The 20,022-nt window shown below is 45.5% G+C and overlaps 1 protein-coding gene across 1 annotated transcript; it reads left to right on the forward strand.

Moving 5' to 3' along the window:
• Positions 1-986: 986 nt before the first annotated feature.
• On the forward strand, positions 987-19,424 carry TOMM34 (translocase of outer mitochondrial membrane 34). Its single transcript, XM_025398685.1, has 7 exons — positions 987-1,312; positions 4,971-5,070; positions 6,243-6,395; positions 9,573-9,742; positions 12,641-12,788; positions 17,953-18,079; positions 18,337-19,424. Exons 1-7 carry the CDS (start codon positions 1,186-1,188, stop codon positions 18,439-18,441), a joined length of 930 nt encoding a protein of 309 aa, XP_025254470.1. The 5' UTR covers positions 987-1,185; the 3' UTR covers positions 18,442-19,424.
• The last annotated feature ends 598 nt before the right edge of the window (positions 19,425-20,022 follow it).

Genomic DNA, 20,022 nt, shown 5'->3' on the forward strand with positions numbered 1-20,022 from the left:
AGGAAGCAAGAACTTAGTGTGTGTAGATAGCAATGTGTGGGACATGGAGACCTCAGATGAGGCTGGAGATAAATAGAAATCACCGACCGTGAAAGATCTTCATCCACTCTGAAAGTTGATCATACGAATTGGGTCATTCTTGTCATATGCAACTAAGACAGAATTGAAAAGCCAGGGGAACAAATACTCAGGGCATATAACATTGCTCCAAAAAAGTAATTTTTTGCAAGCCTGGCTGCTAAAACTGCCTGCTGTAACCTAAAACCAGTTTTACCTAATAGCTACTGAAACAGCCTGCTACAATTCTGAGTTTTATCCACTGCTATCACTTACCAATCAAAGCTTGCCAGCCCCCAAGAAGCTGATAAACCCCCACTTTACTAGTGCCAGTAAACTTCCTTGAAGAGCAATATGTAACATTTCTGTTTTATAAAATCTCCAAACCTCTTTGTTCTTCTGACGTACCAAAGACAACCCGGTCTGTGTGTAAGCCCTGAATTGCAATTCTTGATTCCCAAATAAAATATTTAAACTTTAGAGATTCATCGCTATATGTTGACTTTGACCCCATCAATCCACCTGTGCATTCATTTATTAAATAAATATCTATAGAGCACTAGGTGCCAGGTACTTTCTAGCCTTGGAACCTTTGCACTTACCATCCCTCTGGCTGGAACAGCATTCCCTAAATCTTGTCTGGTCTCAGCTCAATTATTACCCCATGAGAAAGGCCTTCCCTCATCCCCTTATTTAAAATAGCCCACACGTGGTCACTTTCCATTGCATTATCCTGTTTTGTTTTCCTTACAACACTAATCACATGAAATTAGAGTCTTCGTTTGCTTATCAGTTAATTGCCTGTGGGGACCCCACTAGGACATAATCTCCCTGATAGCGGGGCCGGCCTCCCTCCCTGCGTCATTCACAGCATTCTAGCAACGCAGGGAGCCCAGAGCATGCAGCCGCCCGGCGTGCAAGAGTCGTCTAAATTCCTAACCGAGCACGCGCAGAGGGCGGGGCGCGCCGGGCCTCCAGGTCTCACAGGCCCCGCCTCCGGCCCGCCCCCTCGCCGCTGGGTTCGCTGTGGGGCGGAGATATTCGCCGCCGGCGCTTCCCTCCGGACGCTGTCCCGCAGCACACGAGGACGGACGGAAGGCGCCCCCAACTCGCTGGCCTGGCGCCGGGATGGCCCCCAAATTCCCAGACTCTGTGGAGAAGCTCCGCGCCGCTGGCAATGAGAGTTTCCGCAACGGCCAGTACGCCGAGGCCTCCGCGCTCTACGGCCGCGCGCTGCGGGTGCTGCAGGCGCAAGGTACGACCCCGGCCCCCTTCTCACCCCCGGGCCTGCTTCTCCAACCCCCGCAACCCCCGCCCGGGCCTCGCGCTGCCCGCGGCCAGCGGTCCTGCGCGGCCCCCCACCCTTCCAGCCCCTTCCGACTCCGGCATCCTACCAGAAACTTCCTCGGCCCTTTCTTTCCACCTGCTTGTTAACTGCCCTGTTGGCCCCTCCCTAAGTTATTTAGGCCTCGTTCTGAGCCCTAAGGATAGAGCTAAACCCTCCTCCCCCGCAGCGATTCATTTTTCAGTTAGTATTTGTTGAGTAGCTGTTATATACCTCCTGTGTAACAAGACACAAGAAGTCCCTTCTCTCAAGGACAGCGCATTCTTGTGGGGGCGGTGGGGAGGCCGTGAGTCTTAAGCGAGTCAGTAAGTAAACCAGACCTGTGGGATAATCAGGGTTAGGAAGAAGACAGATAGGGTGATGTGATAGAGTTGACTGGAGTGGGAGATCAACGGCAGCATCTCTGAAGAAGTGATATTTAAGGTGATGTCTAAATGATGGGAAGCCAAGCGCACAAGGCTTTCGGTCCTGAAGGGAACTGCAATGAGAAAGGCCCCCCAGACCATATAAACATGGTGTGTTTCAGGGGTCAAAGCATAGTGAGCCAGGGCAGGGAATAGGAGGACATGAGGTCAGTTAGGAAGGCAGACCCTTATTTATTGTGGAGGGGTTTTAAACCCTGCTAAGAAATTTGGATTTCATGCCAAACTGGAAGCTTGGCATGGAAGCTACTGGATGGGAAGCTACTGGAGAGTTGGAATCAGAAGAATAGCATGTTCTTACCAGTTCTCCCAGCGTCCAGCTTTCGTCAGCATACCGCAGGCCTTTGCCCAAAGCCCCTTCTGCAGAGTGAGTTCATCAGAAACCCTCATTGGTTAAAGCCTTGACTTTTGAAAGGAGCCTTGGATCCTGGTTTCTGTGTGTCACCGTTCAGTACCTATTTCCCTTTGCCGCCTTCCTTTTTTTTCCCCTTTGTTAGCATCTGTTGACTGCTTTACCATGTGCTGGACATTTTAGACATGATCTACTTCGATCTTTTTTATGGCCCTGTGGATAAGACGCTTAGAAAGGAGGAGTCCAAGAGTTAAATTGGCTCCCTTTGACAGTGAAGACATGGAAGAGCCATGATTTGAATATGGATGTTTGATTTTGATGCTAAGTCCAAATTTTTAATCATTTTGCTAGACTTCTCCTCACATCCTCTCCAGATTTCATTCTTTTTTTTTTTTTGGTCTGCACTTTTTGCAGTTTCAAGTCACTCCTTTGCCCTCTTCTTTTTTCTAGAAAACTCTCCTTTAGGCCCACTTCCTCATGTCAGCCTTGCTTGATGAAGTTGCTGAGGAAGCTGAGGTACTGATGTTGCTGTCATTTTCATTCATCTCACCACAGCTGGTCTGGGAAAGTTTGTACGTTTGTATGGGTTAATTCTGGGTCCACAGGAAAACTAGCCTGGTATCTAGATTTAGCAAGGACCAGAGTTTGGTTCTGCTGCTGCCGCTACGGATTTTCTAGGTAATTTTGGGCAAGTCTCTTGATTTCTCTGATCAGCCTTCTTGATCATGAAGAGAGCTCAGGGAACAGGCTGACACAATGAACCCTTCCAGCGAGTCTGTGAAGTGATGTCCTCATGTGGTACGTGGGCACGCGTGATCAGAGCGATTGAGTGACTGTCAGGATGGCAGGGTTGATGCCCTTTCCGCCGCACCACTGCTGTTTCTGAGCAACCGTACTCTGGTGACTCAAGATGGATTACAGGTTTTGGGTACTTATACTTAGCTCCTTAAGGACAAGGATGTATTTTACTATTCTTTGTACTTTCCACCTCTGGGCCTGGCAAAACAAGAGGGGAAAACACTTGTTATTGTTGGTATTGAATGAAAGATATCAAATATCAACATGGGAACAGGATACTTAGTGAAATAAGCAAGTTGCAGAAGGATAGGCAGTATGATACCGCTTAGGAAATGCTTTAATAGACATAAAATGGTATCTTACCTGTTAACACACACACACACATATAAATGTAGACGAACATGCTTGAAAATGTTACATACCAACTTCAGGATTGTTCTGGCCTCTGGCAGTCTGGGGAGGGAGCACAGGGATAAGGATGGGGATGGCTGGAGTTTTATAAATAAAAATTTTAAGGGCTGGGTGCCATGGCTCATGCCTATAATCCCAACACTTTGGGAGGCCAGAGTAGGAGGATTTCTTGAGGCTGGGCATTCAAGACCAACCTGGGCAACAACACAGTGGAACTCTGTCTCTACAAAAAATTTAAAAATTAACTGGGCATGGTGGTACACACCTGTAGTCCTGTCTGTTTGCGAGGCTGAGCTGGGAAGATTGCTTGAGCCCAAGAGTTCGAGGCTGCAGTAAGCTCTGATCGCGCCACTACACTCCAGCCTGGGCAACAGAGTGAGACGCTGTCTCTAAAAATTAAGTTGGGAACTAATATAACATGTGCTAAATCTAGTGGTGGATTCTGAGGTAATGGTTTTCTGTATGTTTCAAAATTTTCAAAAAGAGACCCTGTTTTCAATTCTTTTTAAAATTATGGCCCACACTAGTGGGTCTGAAGTGGTTGAAAATTATCTTTAAAAATAAAAACCATTATTAGTTGGGCACGGTGGCTCATGCCTGTAATCCCAGTACTTCGGGAGGCCGAGGTGGATGGATTGCTGAGGTCAGGAGTTCAAGACCAGCTTGGCCAACATGGTGAAACCCTGTCTCTACCAGGCATGGTGGTGGGCGCCTGTAACTCCAGCTACTCAGGAGGCTGAGGCAGGAGAATCGCTTGAACCCAGGAGGCGGAGTTGCAGTGAGCGGAGATCACTCCAGTGCACTCCGGCCTGGGTAACAGAGCGGGACTGTCTCAAAAATAAATAAAGATCACTGTGGCCACAGTGAAGGACTTGAGCCTCTGCGATTCCTGAGGGTAAGGACTGCCTTTAGGAAAATGTCTAATAATTCTCCCCATGGGGTAGCTTAAGGCTTTTTCCTGATAAAAGTTCTCATACTCCCATCACACCCAGCTCAATTATCATTTCCCTGACAAAGTCCTCTCTGGCTTGACGAGGTAAAACTAGTCTCATGTCTTTCATGGGTCTTTCGTGTCCCTACAACTTTTGGTCAATTCGTTTATCATAGCGTTTATCATCTTGTTCTCTTTCTTTATTTCCTTCCTCCCCTTCCTCTCCATCCTTTCCTTCCTCTCCTTCCCTCTTTCTCTCTTTCTTTCCTTTCTTTCTTGGATTTAAATGCTTTTTATAATAAAATACACACCCAACCATCCACTTACCCACCCAAACCCAAGTAGTTACAGCATGGATTTCTTTGAGGCAGAAGCTAGTATTTCATGTATATCTTTTGTGTGTTATCAAGTTCAGTGCTGGAATGAGTTAATGAGGAGATACTTGGTTCCCTTTGAATGGCAGAAAGCTCAGTGTCCTTGCTGTCACATAAGAATGACAAACACGCCAGCCCAGCAGACCAACAAGCCTGATCAGGTTATAGTTATCTCTACTGCCTTAACACAAAGCCCAAAGAGCTCTGAGTATGAAATGTATCCTAGTGCCCTGAGGCACCCATTTCCCAGACTGATCATCTTCCCACTCTACCTGGGCAGGTTCTTCAGACCCAGAAGAAGAAAGTGTTCTCTTCTCCAACCGAGCAGCGTGTCACTTGAAGGATGGAAACTGCAGAGACTGCATCAAAGATTGCACTTCGTAAGTGGCTGAGGGCAACTTTGGGATGTCTGAGCGTCTCAGAAGAGGAGGCTGGGTTAATCTGGCTTGTTTCTTCTTTAGAAGGATCCCATCAATTACATCTGGGACAGATATTAAGAAAGTGTCACTGAGTTTCACCAGGTTACTGAGAATGGGAATCTCTACTTGGTCCTTATGGCCCCTGACTTGCGTCTTTGGAGTCTTGGCTCCACTGCCGAAACAGGAGTGGGATGGGAAGTTAGAAGTAGGCCTTAAAGTCTTTGTGAGATTTGAAACCTGGGGATGAGGTGGAGTTGCAGACCAGTAACTGGCTTGCCCAGGTGTTTTTCAGGGATGGGAGTATGTGAGGGGAAGGGAGCAAAGGAAAGAAGGAGGAATAGAGGTTAGTAGACGTCTCAGAAGAAGCAAAGAGAAAGGAAAAAAATGGTATTCATGAATGACCAGTTTTAGAGGACACTGAACAATGTTTCATACCTCTTTTTCTTCAAGCCAGTCTAATATTCTTTTATCATCATTAAACTCGTGCACATTTACCTGAAATGTGTTCTCAGATCTGTTGTCCTGTGACATGGCTTTAGATTCATGCCCTGGTGATAGCCAGGAGAGCAGGAGGGGTGTGAGCATACGCACGGAGCCTGTATTAAATTAATTTGTACCAGGCCCCGTGCTAGATTTTTCTCTTTGAATGTTCACGACCAACCTGTGGGGTACGTTTACCATGTGTCCCAGGCCAGAACTTAGTTGCTGAGGGTTGGGGCAGTAAAGTGATTTATCTGGGTCACATAGTTAGCGGCAGAGGTGGAATTCAGACACCACCCCATCTGACTCCAAAGCTTGTTTATTATTCCACTAGACCACAACTGTAAAAACACATAGTAGCGTGAAAGCCATGAGGCGTTTGTTCTTGATTTTGGGGCAATTGAAACTATGAAAATTGATGCACGTGCACACACATTTAACAAAATTCATGTTTCTCTGCCCTCTTTCCCCTCCTCACTTCAGGCTAAGCTGAAAAATCCCTGTTCTGAGGTTTGGCATTTTTAGCTGTGTCTCTCAGCCAGAAATTACTTCCTGTACGCTGAGTGCTCCAGATAACCCTGCCTGGAAGAAACTGTAGGGAAACCCTGGTGGCTCAGCAGCCAGCCAGTTGACATGTTTGCCTCCTATTCTAGAGCACTGGCATTGGTTCCCTTCAGCATTAAGCCCCTGCTGCGGCGAGCATCTGCTTATGAGGCTCTGGAGAAGTACCCTATGGCCTATGTTGACTATAAGACTGTGCTGCAGATTGATAATAGTGTGACGTCAGCCCTAGAAGGCATCAACAGGTGAGCTCCATTCACAGCAAGTAGTCTCCACAGCAACTCCCTGTCCTTGATTGGCTGCGGGCCATTGCCTTGTCTGTCTTCTGAGGGGATCCCTTTGGCTACACTTAGAAAACTCCCAATGGGCACGTAAGGGAAGGTGTGAAAGGAAAATCCGCTTTTGTATTTAGCAGGTTTTCAGGGAGTCCAAATTACTGAGATTGATTGATTGATTTTTGCCTACATGTGCCTCGCAGTATCTGTGTACACAGTAATATTTATTGTGCACTGTTTAAGGTATTGTGCCAGGTTCAGTGGGGGATACCAAAATGAGAAAGAGATACAGACCTCACTTATCTTTAAAGCGCTAACTCTAACTGGAAGAATAAGACACAAGCCCAAGCAGCTATGACAAGTCTAAAAGGATATGGTTTGTGGACATGGTTCAGTATGTTGCACTGTGACCCCTCCAAGAGGTTCCCCAGATGCAATTCCTTTCTGGTCTCTGAGCAGTAATTGGCTTTTATCTCATGGATATTGCCATTTGTATAACTGATCATGTTTCCCCTCTGCGTGTGCAGCTAGAAAACCAAACGCTATACAAATAGCAAACCCTTAACAGGACTTCATGGTATGTATTTAGTGCTTTATTGCTGGGCTTGACTTGTCTACCAGCATTCTTTGTTTTCTCTTTGCCTCCTTTTTAATTTATCTGATTCCACAAAATCTACCAATTACGTGACAGACTTTGCTCTAGGACCGGGGCTGATGACTGAGACATACCTCTTCCTACCCTCATAGAGGTCCTGGTCTCAAGGAGGACAGCAGTCAGTAATAGGCAAGCACAGTACAACATGATAAGCGCCATGGTAGGAGGCAGGACAGGGGGCTCTGAGGCCAGAAAGGAGCCACCTAGCTAGCTGAGAGGGAGAAGGGGAGGCCAGAGAGAGCTTTTTAGAGGAGATGAGCTAAGATTGAGAGATACGGGGTAGGGGGCTAGCCAGAAGACAGAGCAGCATGTGCAAGGGTAAGCAAGCATGACAGATCACAGGAATTGTAAGAAGTCAGTTTCACATGGTGCTACAGGTAGCAGCTCAGCTTGGGACAGGTTGATGAGGCCAAGTCACACAAGACCCAGTGTTCAGGGGCTTGGACTTAATCCTGAGCAAGTGAGGCTTTATGAAAAGGTCTGTAGCAGTGGAGCAACATGAGCAGAGTTGTATTTTAGAGAAAAACTCTTTGCTGCCATGTTGAGGGATGATATGAAGGGCAACAGGATGGAAGGGAGCCATGCAGCAATCCAGGGAGAGGGTGGAGAGAAAACAATGGGACCAGTCAGGGGACATGTAGGAAATATATCAACAAGCTTTAGTGGTTGCAGGGTAGCAAGAAGGGAGGAATAGAAGAAGGCACTCAGATTGTTGACATTCAGTCGGAGGTGACTGTGGGACATGAGACTAGAGATGTAATTAAAACGGTTGGGTATTCACATGGAGCAAAGGAAGAAAATACAGGTCAGACATAAGGATTTGAGGATCATCAGCATAGAGGTGGATTAGGGCTGTGAGAGAGAAAAAGAACATCACAGCAAGTGGGAAGAGGATGGAGCTTTGAGAAACTCCAGCATTTGAGGGACTTACAGAGGAACAGCAGCTGGAGAGGTGGAAGGAAACAGGGCAATTATGTCCCAAGGGAAGGCGTACTACAAGAAGGATGGAGACATCATTAGTGTCAGGTGTTCCGAGGAGCTTACATTAAAGGTTTAGCAATGAAGTCACCGGTGGCTCTGATGGAAGCTAGTCAGTGGGATCGGGAGCCAGAGGGCAATGCTTTCAGAAAGTCAGGCTTGAAGGGAGGCTGGGGAGTGTAGCTGTGATGGCAAGGGGTGTCCAGTATGGTTTTATTAGGTGAGGAAAAAGTTAAAGGGTCTTAAATGCTGATGGTTGGAGTTAGTAGGAGGGATGAAGATGTGGGAGAGGGAAGTGCTGCCTGGGTGTGGTCCCTGAAAGAGGTAAGATCAGAAGAATGAATGTAAAATTATATATATATATAATTTTATATATAATATTTTATATATAATCATATATATATATGTATATATAATTATATGTATCTGGAGATGGGATCCAGAGCCTAGGTGGGAGGATTAGTCCCATTGTCTCTTCTATTGTGACAGGAGAGAAATAGGAAAGATTGGGCACCCAGGCAGGTAGGTTTGTATTTGGGGTATGAGGAAGTTTGCTCTAGAAAAGGGGAAGGGCCAGGAAACAGGTTTGAGGAGAGTAGAGGTTTGAAATAGCTTGCTTGGCCGCCAGGAAAACAGCCTAGCCCGAGAGATCTTGGAATTTGTGGTGATATCAGTCTGTGGTTTTTATTCTTATAATATAGGAAACATGGTTGTAGGAGCAGAAAAAGTATACAGTTAGCTTTATTCATTCATTCAACACATAACCGATTGGGCCCTAGTAGTTGCCAGGTGATATACCAGGTGCTGGAGATCAGTTGACAGAATGAACTTGGGCCCTGGGTGGCATTTTAAGCTGAAATCTAAAGAATAAGTTGGAGTTAGCCAGGCCTGGAAGGTGGCAATCTTTTTCCAAAATGGAAATGATTGTTCTGGGTAGAGGAAAAAGCATGTGCAAAGTCGTGAACGGAAGGATCAGAAGGGAATGTGGCTCACAGTGAAGGGGGACAGGAAAGGGTGGGGACCAGATCTCACAGGCCACATTAGCCTAGGGAATTGGGAACCCCTGAGGAGTTGTAAGATTTGAGAATGACGTAAGCTTTGCATTTTTTAAAAAGCCTGAGCATTAAACAAATGTCAGGTGCTTGCATGGTTGTGCACTCGATTCATTGATAAAATATGAAACAAAACGTACGATTCTTTCTTGGAGAAATTATAGTCTTTTTGGATCACGGTTTAAGTATCCTTAACAAGCAACAGATCCCCACTTTAAAGGTAACATAGTTTGATCAAGCTGAAGAAGTGTCATGGTGACTGATCTGAGATGGCGTTTATGGGTGGCAGACTTCTGTTCCTGTATTGCAGCATGTTGGAGGAGCTAAAGAGGTGGTTCTGACAAGGGGGAGGGTGGCAGCTCTGGCTCTTCTGAAAAGGCCTACCTCCCATGGGTGTGTGAAAGGAGAAATATCTTCTTGACCCAGTTGGAAACCTCCCTGCAATCCTGCCTTCCTTTCCAGAATGACCAGAGCTCTCATGGACTCGCTTGGGCCTGAATGGCGCCTGAAGCTGCCCTCTATCCCCTTGGTGCCTGTTTCAGCTCAGAAGAGGTGGAATTCTTTGCCTTCGGAGAACCACAGAGAGATGGCTAAAAGCAAATCCAAAGCAACCACAGCTACAAAGAACAGAGGTGAGCTGTGACACCCTGCCCAGAGTCTTACAATCTGCTATCCGTTTTCTCTAGATTAGTCCTGCAAAAATTGGCATTGTTTAGCTGAGTTATAAAAATAATCTTAGGAACAAAGTATAAAACAAAATAGAAGTCTTCATCTCTTAGAGATTGTTTTCTCAGCTGTATAGTGAGGAGGATGATAAAGTCTTTCTCACAACCATGAGGACTGAATGACATAAGACACATAAAACTCCCAGCCTGGCACATAGGCATGCAGTGTGAGTTCCCTTCCCTTTCCTCTGGTAGTACTTGGGATGTAGTACTTAGGATGTTTTTGGTTGCAAAAACAGAAAGCTCAACATGGTAAAAATAGTATAGGGAATTTATTGACTCATAAAACTGAAAAATCCAGAGAGAATTCAGGCAAGGTTTACTCCAGCAGCTTACTGTATTAACAGACTAACTCCATTTTTCTGTACTTATCTTTCTTTTCTGTTGTGTGGCAGCTTTGTCTTTGGCAAGCTGCCCTCCTAGTAGCAAAATAGCTATAGCAATTCCCTTCCTCACATCCATACCCCATGCCTCATGACCCAGAGAAAGAAAGTCTTCCTCTGTTAGCTCACTAGGAAAAGACAGGATTTTTTTTCCCCCAAAAACTCTAGCTCACATATTTTCTCAATCGATTTCTCAATCTATTCTGGTCTTCATGGTTATAGGCCATTCCCTGAAGTACACACCATAACCAGAGGATGAGAATTTGTGAGTAGGTCACCCCTGAGGCACCTGCCCCACCTCCAGAGCTAGAGAGTGACGCTTCCCAAGAGCATGTACACTGTGTGAATCCCTGGAGGAGCATGAAGAAGAGAAAGATCCAGGCTGGGCAGCCAAAAACAGGAGACTCCTCACCTCAACTGTGTGAAAGGAAGAGGCCATTTGTCAGGCACTAGGAAGCTCTTTTAATGTTCCAGGGGAATGGTCCCAGCCCAGCAAGCTAGAGATTCAGGCTAGAGGTGCAGAAGGGATCAGAGATGGAGCCCTGCCATGTGTAAGTGACCTTTAGGTGTTAGGGGAGGACAAGAGTTATTCACCTTCTACAGGAGAACCCCTGTCTGGTCATGGGTCGCATTCAGTCTGGTTTGTGGGAGCCTGGTAAGTGTTCCCCACTCTTCTCTAGGATGAAAATGTGGGGTGCTAATGAACCTGATGGCATCAGTGCACCTGCCATTGATTTCATTCTTTCAGGGTCACTGAGCCATGTGTTCCCAGCCACGTGTATGCTAAGCAGTGTGACACAGAGAGGACAGGTAGTCTTGGCCCTCAGGGACCTCTCCGTCAAATGAGGGACTGAGACATGTCAACAGTATCTTAAAACACAAGGAAGAGGAACATGTGCTTTAGAGTCTTAGTGTTTGAGGATTTCAGGATAGAAACTGACTTAAGTGTGTGAAGGAGTCGGGGAAAGACTCAGAAGGGGTGGCAGTGGAGGTGGAACCTTGAGCTGGACCTCGAAGGAGGTCATCAGGTGGGAAGGGAGGAAGAATCGTTGGCAGAGACAGTGGAGAGAGTTGGGGAATGAAAGTGCATGGGGGGAACAGTGGAAATAAGGATGACTGCAGAGTAGTGTGTTGTAGGATGCCAGTGAAGCTGAAGTCCTACTTCGAGAGGAACCTGTGTGCGTGTGCACAGGGAGATGTACACAGGAATGTTCATAGAAGACTGTGATAGCAAAAAACAACTGGAGATAACCCAGATCTCCATAAATGGGAGAATGGACAATTTAGCTGTGCTATTGCAGCAATGAAAATGAAGGAGCTGCAGGTCTGTGCATCAACACAGATGAATCTCAGGAGTATAACATTAAGGGGAAAAAGAAAAACCAAGTCATAAAAGAATACACAGACTTACTTATTCTTCTGTATGAAGTTTGAAAACAAAGCAAACCAAAACTGCTCTGTGGGTACTATTGTATACAGTTAAACGGTTTTAAAAGGTGGGAAAGAAGCACAGAATTGGGGATAATAGTTTCCTCCAGCAGTAGATTGAATTGAGGAGGGTCCCCCAGGACTTCAAAGATCCTAGTTATGTGGCTTTTCTTTAACTGGGTGATGAATTCACAGTGTAAACCTATAATCTTACCTTGCTCATAAATATTTAGTATTTTGTAAACATCGTTCTAAAAAATTTAAAAAGCAGATGATATGGAGCCGAGGCTGGAATAATTAATTGGGGCCAAGCAGTGAAGGGCCTGTACACCAAGTTGAGCAGCTTGGATTTCACCTTGTTCTCTCTGCTTCCTCTCCTTGAAGGCTGGAGCAGAGCTGCATGTGTTGGATGAGGGAGGATACTCACAGGCTCAGCCCAAACCAGAGATGAGGAATGGCAAGCTCTTCTCCCTTTTTCCCATAGTCCAGAAACTATACCCTTTCTTTACCAGATGTGTATTAATATTTATTTACTTCTTGTCCTGCTTTAAGTATATAGTGTGTTCTGTACTTTCTTACATACTCTCAGATTTGACCCTGAAAATAGCCATCTGTGTAATTAGTATTGCCTCATTTTATTGGTGAGGAAATTGAGGTCCAAAAGTTCTGTAGGTCACACAAGATCTTCCAGCTACCAAGAGGCAGTGACAAGGCTAGAACCTGGGTTGCTTTTTATCGTTTATATATTTTTATGTGCATGCAAAAATGTATTTATATCCAGGAGTCCCCAACTTCTTGATGAAAAACTGTTGAATTGCCCAGAAGCTATTAATTGGGGGAAGTCATTAATCAGGAAGGATGATTTACAACAGTGGAGGAAATCTCTGGGAGAGAGGATTGTGAACAGTTTGGAAGGGATGATGCTGAAGAGATCTCACTGATCTCAGTTGGGTGCTGCTCCATGGTTTTTTCCCTCTTCTGAATTTGTATCTAGTGCCTTCTGCTGGGGATGTGGAGAAAGCCAAAGTTCTGAAGGAAGAAGGCAATGAGCTTGTAAAGAAGGGAAACCATAAGAAAGCTATTGAGAAGTACAGTGAAAGCCTCTTGTGTAGTAACCTGGAATCTGCCACGTACAGCAACAGGTATCTCCTACATAGCTGCTGGCCTGGGGCATTTCAGGACACTGGATGTTTTGTTTCATAGTCTACTCTTGGACTTCAGTGGGCCCTTCATCCCTAGCATTTAGTCAAGTATGTTATGGCTGAAAACATGCATCCCTGTTGTGAGCTAGACGTGACCAGTGGCATTCATTATCTCAAAAGGGTAGAAACTGAGGGATGCCAAATGGTAGCCTGGGCTTTGTTGGCCCCTGTCCCCAGAATTTTCATAAGCATATAATGTAAGTAAAAGCAGTGTGCTTGCTCTGCAACACAACCCTAACACAAGCCTCTTAGCCTGTCCACTCCACCACGCTGCTCCCTACCCTTCTCCAAGACCCTCCTGTTAGAAATTTTGGCATCATTTCTGTCTGAGAGCACTGACCCAGAAGCCAAAGTGTGAGGTAACCATTGCCTGGCCTGAGAGCAAGAAGGACGGGTACAGTCTAGCCTGAAGGGTTAGACTTGTAGGCCTGTAGAAAGCCCTGCACCAGGAGCTGCCGTCAGTGATCACTGACAGAGCCTAGGAGCCAGGGCGCGGTCCCTTCACTGTGTAGGAGGGACTGTTCTGCAACAATGCTCGGAGGTACTACAGGTGGTCTTTCTGTTTTAGTGTTGAGAAAATTGAGGCTCAGAGAAGGAAAGGTTTTGCCTTCAACTCACCCAGCCAGTAAATGTTGGCACCAAAATTGGAATCTGACTTCAACAAGATCTTCCTGTTACTTTTACTCTCAGAACCTTGAAACATTCAGCAAGAGCCCATATCAAAACCAAATGCTTAGTATAAAACATTTATTATAAAATGTTATAAATCTGTTTATCCTTCCCTATCAGTATACATGTATCACTCTCTAGTTCAAAAATCTTGGATCTAATGTAGACACATTGTTCCTTATTCCAAACTCTTGAGATAAAATGTGTTTTCCAGCCACAGTGGCTCAATGCCTGTAATCCCAACACTTTGGGAGGCTGAGGCGGGAGGATCACTTGAGATCAGGAGTTCAAGACCAGCCTGGCCAACACGGCAAAACGCCATCTCTACTGAAAATACAAAAAATCAGCTGGGCACCGTGGCACATGCCTGTGATCCCAGCTACTCGGGAGGCTGAGGCAGGAGAATCACTTGAACCCAGGAGGCAGAGGTTACAGTGAGCCAAGATCGCGCCACTGCACTCCAGCCTGGGTGACAGAGTGAGACTCGATTGTCACAAAAAAAAAAAAAAAAAAAGAAGTGTTTTCCACTTCAGTGAGGTAATATGGTCTGAATTATGTAACACTCCAGCAGCATCTGGGGCAGCTTGCAGAAGTATTTCTGCCAGTGAAACTTGGAAATTCCATGTTCACATGGGGTGGAATAGAGAAACGAAGTAGCTTCATGTGAGTTCAGATCAGGTTTTGCTGCCCAGTGAGTTGGAAAGATAACTTGTAATTTTAAAGCTTATATTTTGGAATTTTGCACCTGTGGTTTTATTGCTGATTGGACCAGAGGGGCCTCAATCTGCAAGGCTAATTTGAAAAAGAAGCCTGCAGCCTATTTGTTTCATATTTGTGCGGCATCTTCTAACTCCTCTATCTCTGGGCCCTCTTTCACCTTGCTTACCTTATGCTGCTAGACACCTCCATTAACTCATTTCTCTGGATCATTGCCACATTTGGAGCTGTGTTTTGTCTTGTTTAGATACCGTTCTTCATGCAGGTGTCTGCGCCACACTGTTTTAATTACTTTTGCTTTATAATATCTTATAAGGCTGGTCTTTTCTTCATTCTTCTTAATCAGAGCATTCCTAGTATTTGCCCATGTTTGTTCTTCTAGCTAAACCTTCAGATCATTTGGCAAATTCCAAAAAATGTTTTGTTGGACAGCTTTTGGTTGTGATTGCATTGGATTTATAATTTAATCTAGAGGACTAAAGACAAAATGAATTTTTAGGCATTGTGGCTAACATTTTACCACATCCTGGAACGTCTTGAACATAGTCTAATGCTCCACCTCATGTACACCCATCTGAATGACACAGTGCCTAGGCTTTGGCTTACTTTGGCTCCCTTTGTGCAGGTGACATCTGAGTGCATAGCACCTACAACTTGCCAGCCCTGAAACAGCTCTCATAAGAATCTCATTTGTACTCACAGCAGTTCTTCAGCTTAGGTCATTGTCCTGTATTACCTAATCAGGCTCAGAAAGATGAATTAATGACCACAAAGTTAAACAACTAATACTTGATGGCTGGGATTTAAACCAGATCTTTGTGACTCCAAGGCTTATTTCCCTTTCACTCACTCGTGTTATTTCCCAACCCCTTTGTAATTAAAACCCTTCTGACTGGATACAGAGTCAGTTCATTTACCAAAAGTCAAGGGTGTTTGTTTTATTACCTGAAGTTACGCATTTTGATCATCTTAAATATAGTCTTGAGAAGTCTCATATGCCCCTAGTAATCACTACCTTTCTATTCTGAAGTCACAATACAGTGCATAATGCTTTCACTGTGGTTCCTCTACTTCCCAGACACTTGGCTATTTCTTTAAATTGCCAAGCCTGTGGGGAGGAAACTTTAGTTTCCTTAGAATTCCTCTATGTTCAGGCTGGGCACGGTGGCTCATGCCTGTAATCCCAGCACTTTGGGAGGCCGAGGTGGGCAGATCACTTGAAGTCAGGAGTTTGAGACCAGGCTGGCCAACATGCTGAAACCCCATCTCTACCAAAAAATACAAAAGTTAGCAGGGCATGGTGGTGCGTACCTGTAATCCCAGCTACTCGGGAGGCTGAAGTGAGAGAATCGCTTGAACCCAGGAGGTGGAGGTTGCAGTGAGCTGTGATCATGCCACTGCACTCCAACCTGGGGACAGAGCGAGACCCTGTCTCCAAAAAAAAAAGGAATTCCTCTGTGTTCAAAGTTCAAAACAGGGGCTACTATTCTAAAACTTGGTGGTTTACAACAACCATTTTATTTTGCTTGTAATTTATGAGTCAGGAATTAGGGAAGGGCAGTTCTCATTTGGGGTCTTTCATGCAGGGTCAGCAAGATGGTAGCTGGGGCTGGAATCCTCTAAAGCCTTCTTCCTCGATTGTCTGGCAGCCGGGCTGCCTGACTCAAATGGCTGGGCGATGGAACTGCTAGAGCAAGCTGGCACCTCTTTCCACTTTCTTAGCAGCCTTTTCATGTGTGCTGGCGTGAGCTTCCTGAGAGCGTGGTGGCCTCAGAGTAGGTGGCTTCTTCCCTGTCAGTTCAAGGCTCCAAGAGCGAGTGTTTCCAGAGACCAAGGTGGAAGCTGCAAGGCCTATTATGACCTAACCTTGGAAGTCACATCGTGTCCCTTCCTCTGTGCTCTGTTGGTCAGAGCAGTCACAGAGCCTGCCTGAATTCAAAGAGAGAGAGCAGATACCCCTCCGCCTCTCAGTGGGAGGAGTGCCAAAGAATTTGTGCCTGTCTTTTAAGTTGTTACAAGGAGAAGGTTTTTCTCTCTGTTAATTTATAAATTCCATGCAATCACAAAGGACTAGTCGAATTTTCTTCTTTAAATTCATGGTAAGTTTGTTAGAAAAAAATGAGAACACCAACATGAGAGAATCTGGTGTGTGATAAAGTCTGGGGCAAAGAGAGATTATTTAATAAGAGGTGTTGGGTTAGCCAGGTTAGAGTTAAACATGAATCCTGCCTTCTTATTTTAAAGTAATTTCTAAGTGGATCACAGTTTGGAATGTAAAAAGCGAAACCATTGTTATAGAAGAACATATGGATTAACTGTCTTCCAGTGGGGAAGGTATTCTTATGTGAAGGGAAAAAAATGTTACAGAAGTCGTTAAAGGAAAAGTTAGAGAAGTTTGATTTCATAAGATTAAAAACCCTTATGTAAAGATGTTCAGCTTTACCCACAACTAAGCAACTAAGACAGTGAGATACTGTTTCCATATTGGCATACATTAAAATTTAAGACCCAAAGTTGGTACAGTTGTAGGAAAATAGGCTCTGTCAATAACTATTCAGCTTTTTTGGAAAGCATTTTGGCAGTAACAATCAGATTTTCTTTTTTTTTTAAGAGATGGGGTCTCCCTATGTTGCCCAGGCTGGTCTCAAACTCCTGGGCTCAGTTGATCTTCCCACCTTGGCCTCCCAAAGTGCTGGTATTATAAGCATGAGCCACCGCACCTGGCCAATCAGATTTTAAAATGCATGTATCTTTGGATACAGCAGTCCCTTGCACAAGGATGTTCATCATGGCATCATTTATTTACAAACTGGAAACAATGAAAAATACCTCTCAATAGGAAATTGGTAAAACAAATTATGCTACATCCAACTTAGTGAATACCTGCACCCACTGAAAACAGTGAGGTGGAACAGATGAACTTATGTAATGAGCGCCCAGACATCTGACGGTTTGTTTTTAGTGACTGTGTTTGGAGAGAAGGACTAGATCTGAATGAGGAAGATATACATACACATGCACTTTTTTTTAACCCACAGATGCACAGAATATATTGTTGTATGGATGCACATGACTTTTTTCCAACATTGTATTATGAAAATGTTCAAAATATAGGAAAGTTGAAAGACTTGTACATTGAACACCCATATACCTACCATCTAAATTATCCAATTAGTATTGTTACATTGCCTAATCACTGTGTAGCCATCTGTTGGTCTATATTATTGTCTTTGATGCACTTCAGAGTAAATTGCAAACGTCTTTACATTTCACCCCATGTCAGCATTATATCATTAGAGTTCAGTAGTTTTTATTTTTTTTTTCCCTTAAAGTAGATAATTTTTTAATCTGTCAAGGGAAAGGTTTCAGGAAACCTTTTCTTTGCTTGAAAGAGCTCAGTATAGGAGAGTGCAGTACAGCATGATATAATTAGATGAGATCAAGCTCTGGAGTCCCGTGAACAAACCGCCTGCCTATTTGAATCCTGGGTCTGCCCCTCAGTACTGGCGGTACCTGGCCCAAGTTCGTTTACCGTTCTGAGCCAGCATGTTCCATCTGTGAAAAAGGCTAGGATTGTTGTGAGGATTTAAAAAGACATAAAGTAGCCAGCACAGAGTAGGTGTTCGGCAAATTGGAGATCACTTCTCAGACTACTCCACGGCATGTGGGTGGCCCATAAGAAGTGACTGAAACCTCCAAAATGGTCTTTCTCCTTCAGAGCGCTCTGCTATTTGGTCCTGAAGCAGTACACAGAAGCAGTGAAGGACTGCACAGAAGCCCTCAAGCTGGATGGAAAGAACGTGAAGGCATTCTACAGACGGGCTCAAGCCCACAAAGCACTCAAGGTAAAAAAAAAAAAAAAAAAAAAAAAAAAATCCTGGCTAAAAGGTCCCAACATAGCTACAGAGATTTATGCCAGTGGCACTGTTCATAGGGTATAGCCAAGCTGAGGCAATATCTGCAGCTTTAACTTCTCATCCTGAGCCCAGGATAACTCAGAGCAGGCCTGTGGGCTGGGGTTTGCAAACACTTTGCTGCCTCAGCAGCTATCCCCACCCCAGTCCGGGAACCTTCCCCACACTCCTGTCTTTTCTTCTATTAGGACTATAAATCCAGCTTTGCAGACATCAGCAACCTCCTACAGATTGAGCCTAGGAATGGTCCTGCACAGAAGTTGCGGCAGGAAGTGAAGCAGAACCTACACTAAAATCCCAACAGGGCAGCCGGAACCCCTGCCTGACCTTACCCAGAGAAGCCACGGGTCACCTGCTCTGTGCCCGCTCCTGAAACCCAGCATGCCCCAAGTGAGCTCTGAAGCCCCCTCCTCAGCCCCTTGATGGCCTTCCACCCTGTAAGAGGCGTTGCTTGATCAAATTAAGCTCAGTGTAGTCAAACACAGATGTGGTGGTTGCGCCAGAAAGGTCCCCACTAGGGCTAAGTGTGAAGCTGAAGCCCTGTCTCCATTCCCCCAACCCAGCTAGCTGATCACACCAACAAATCCTCATCAGCAAAGCGTTTGGCTTTGTCCTGCCCAAGTGTGCTGCAGACTGAGTGCTGCCCTTGTAGCTTCCCCAGACCCCACCTCACTGCAGTCCATCTGAACAACCTGAGCTCCCGGGCAGGGGTGGGAGGAGGGGGATAAACCTAAGGCCCTGATCCAAAGCAGCCTGTTGAGCTGGTTCTCCAGGGCTGCAGTCTCTCCAGGTGTACAGCTGCTGTCCCTGCCCTGTCCTGTCCTTTCCTTGCACAGTCTCCTGTGTCTGAGCCCCAGTGCCTTCTGTTCAGGCCCTGCTTTGGTGGGAAGGCGGAGCCCTGACCCTTGGACAGCTGTCCTTGAGTCTGTGCTGCTGCCTTCCGCAGAGAGGCACCTAAGCTGATGAAAGAGCCCAGTGATTGTGGCCACTCCTCCTCGAGGTGGGAGTGGGAGAGAGGCCTCCTTGGTCAGTGTCCTGCTTTCTGGGCAGGGACTTGGCTTTTTGTTCCAACAGTGGCCTTCTCCGGGCTTCATAATTCTTTGTAATATGTTGAAGTTAATTTGAACTGACTGATTTTGTTGAATTGTGTGTTTAAGCTGTTGCATTAAAAGGCTTTGTTCTACATCAGTGTCTGCTGTGCTTTCATTTATGCCTTTTCAGCTTTGCACCTGGAACTTTGTAGTAATAATAAAAGCTATTGCTTACTGGGCATTCATTTGCTGAACAAATTTATTGACCTGTCTGCATGGGCCAGGCACTGTGAATAGTGCTAGGGAGACAGCAGTGAACAGACACAGCCCCTGCTCTCAGAGGGCTGGTAGTCCAGTGGGAAGCCAAGAAGTTACCACACATGTAAAATTGCAGCTTGCCTGAGTCTCGTGAAGCAGTCGTCAAAGTGATTTCCCTGCCCAAAAGGGGAAATTCGATGCAGTGGAGGTAAGGGGGTCCCTGAGTAAGTAAAGCTGGAATTGAGTTCCAAACAGGGAGGTTAACTAGTGAAGAGGGGAGGGAAAGCACCGTGGACAGAACGGCATGTGGAAGGCCCTCACTGGGAGCACGGCCAGTGAGTACAGGGACCTGAAAGGGCCGATGAAATTCACAAAACATGGTATGGGGTGAGGCTGGCGAGTGCTTTACGATCTAGCTAGCATCAAGGGCTGCCTCCCTTTCCTGGGCTGGTTTTCACCTTATGGAAGTGGAGTTTTAGGATTCCACAAAGCAGAGCAGACAAAGGGGTCTGATCATCCCTTGGCTCCCATCACACAGTGCTAAGCAGCATTCGGTGTTAAGCATACCACCTCTGAGCGAGCTCT

The sequence above is a fragment of the Theropithecus gelada genome, chromosome 10 (assembly GCF_003255815.1).
Source record: "Theropithecus gelada isolate Dixy chromosome 10, Tgel_1.0, whole genome shotgun sequence".
In the NCBI taxonomy this organism is placed as follows: Eukaryota; Metazoa; Chordata; class Mammalia; order Primates; family Cercopithecidae; genus Theropithecus; species Theropithecus gelada.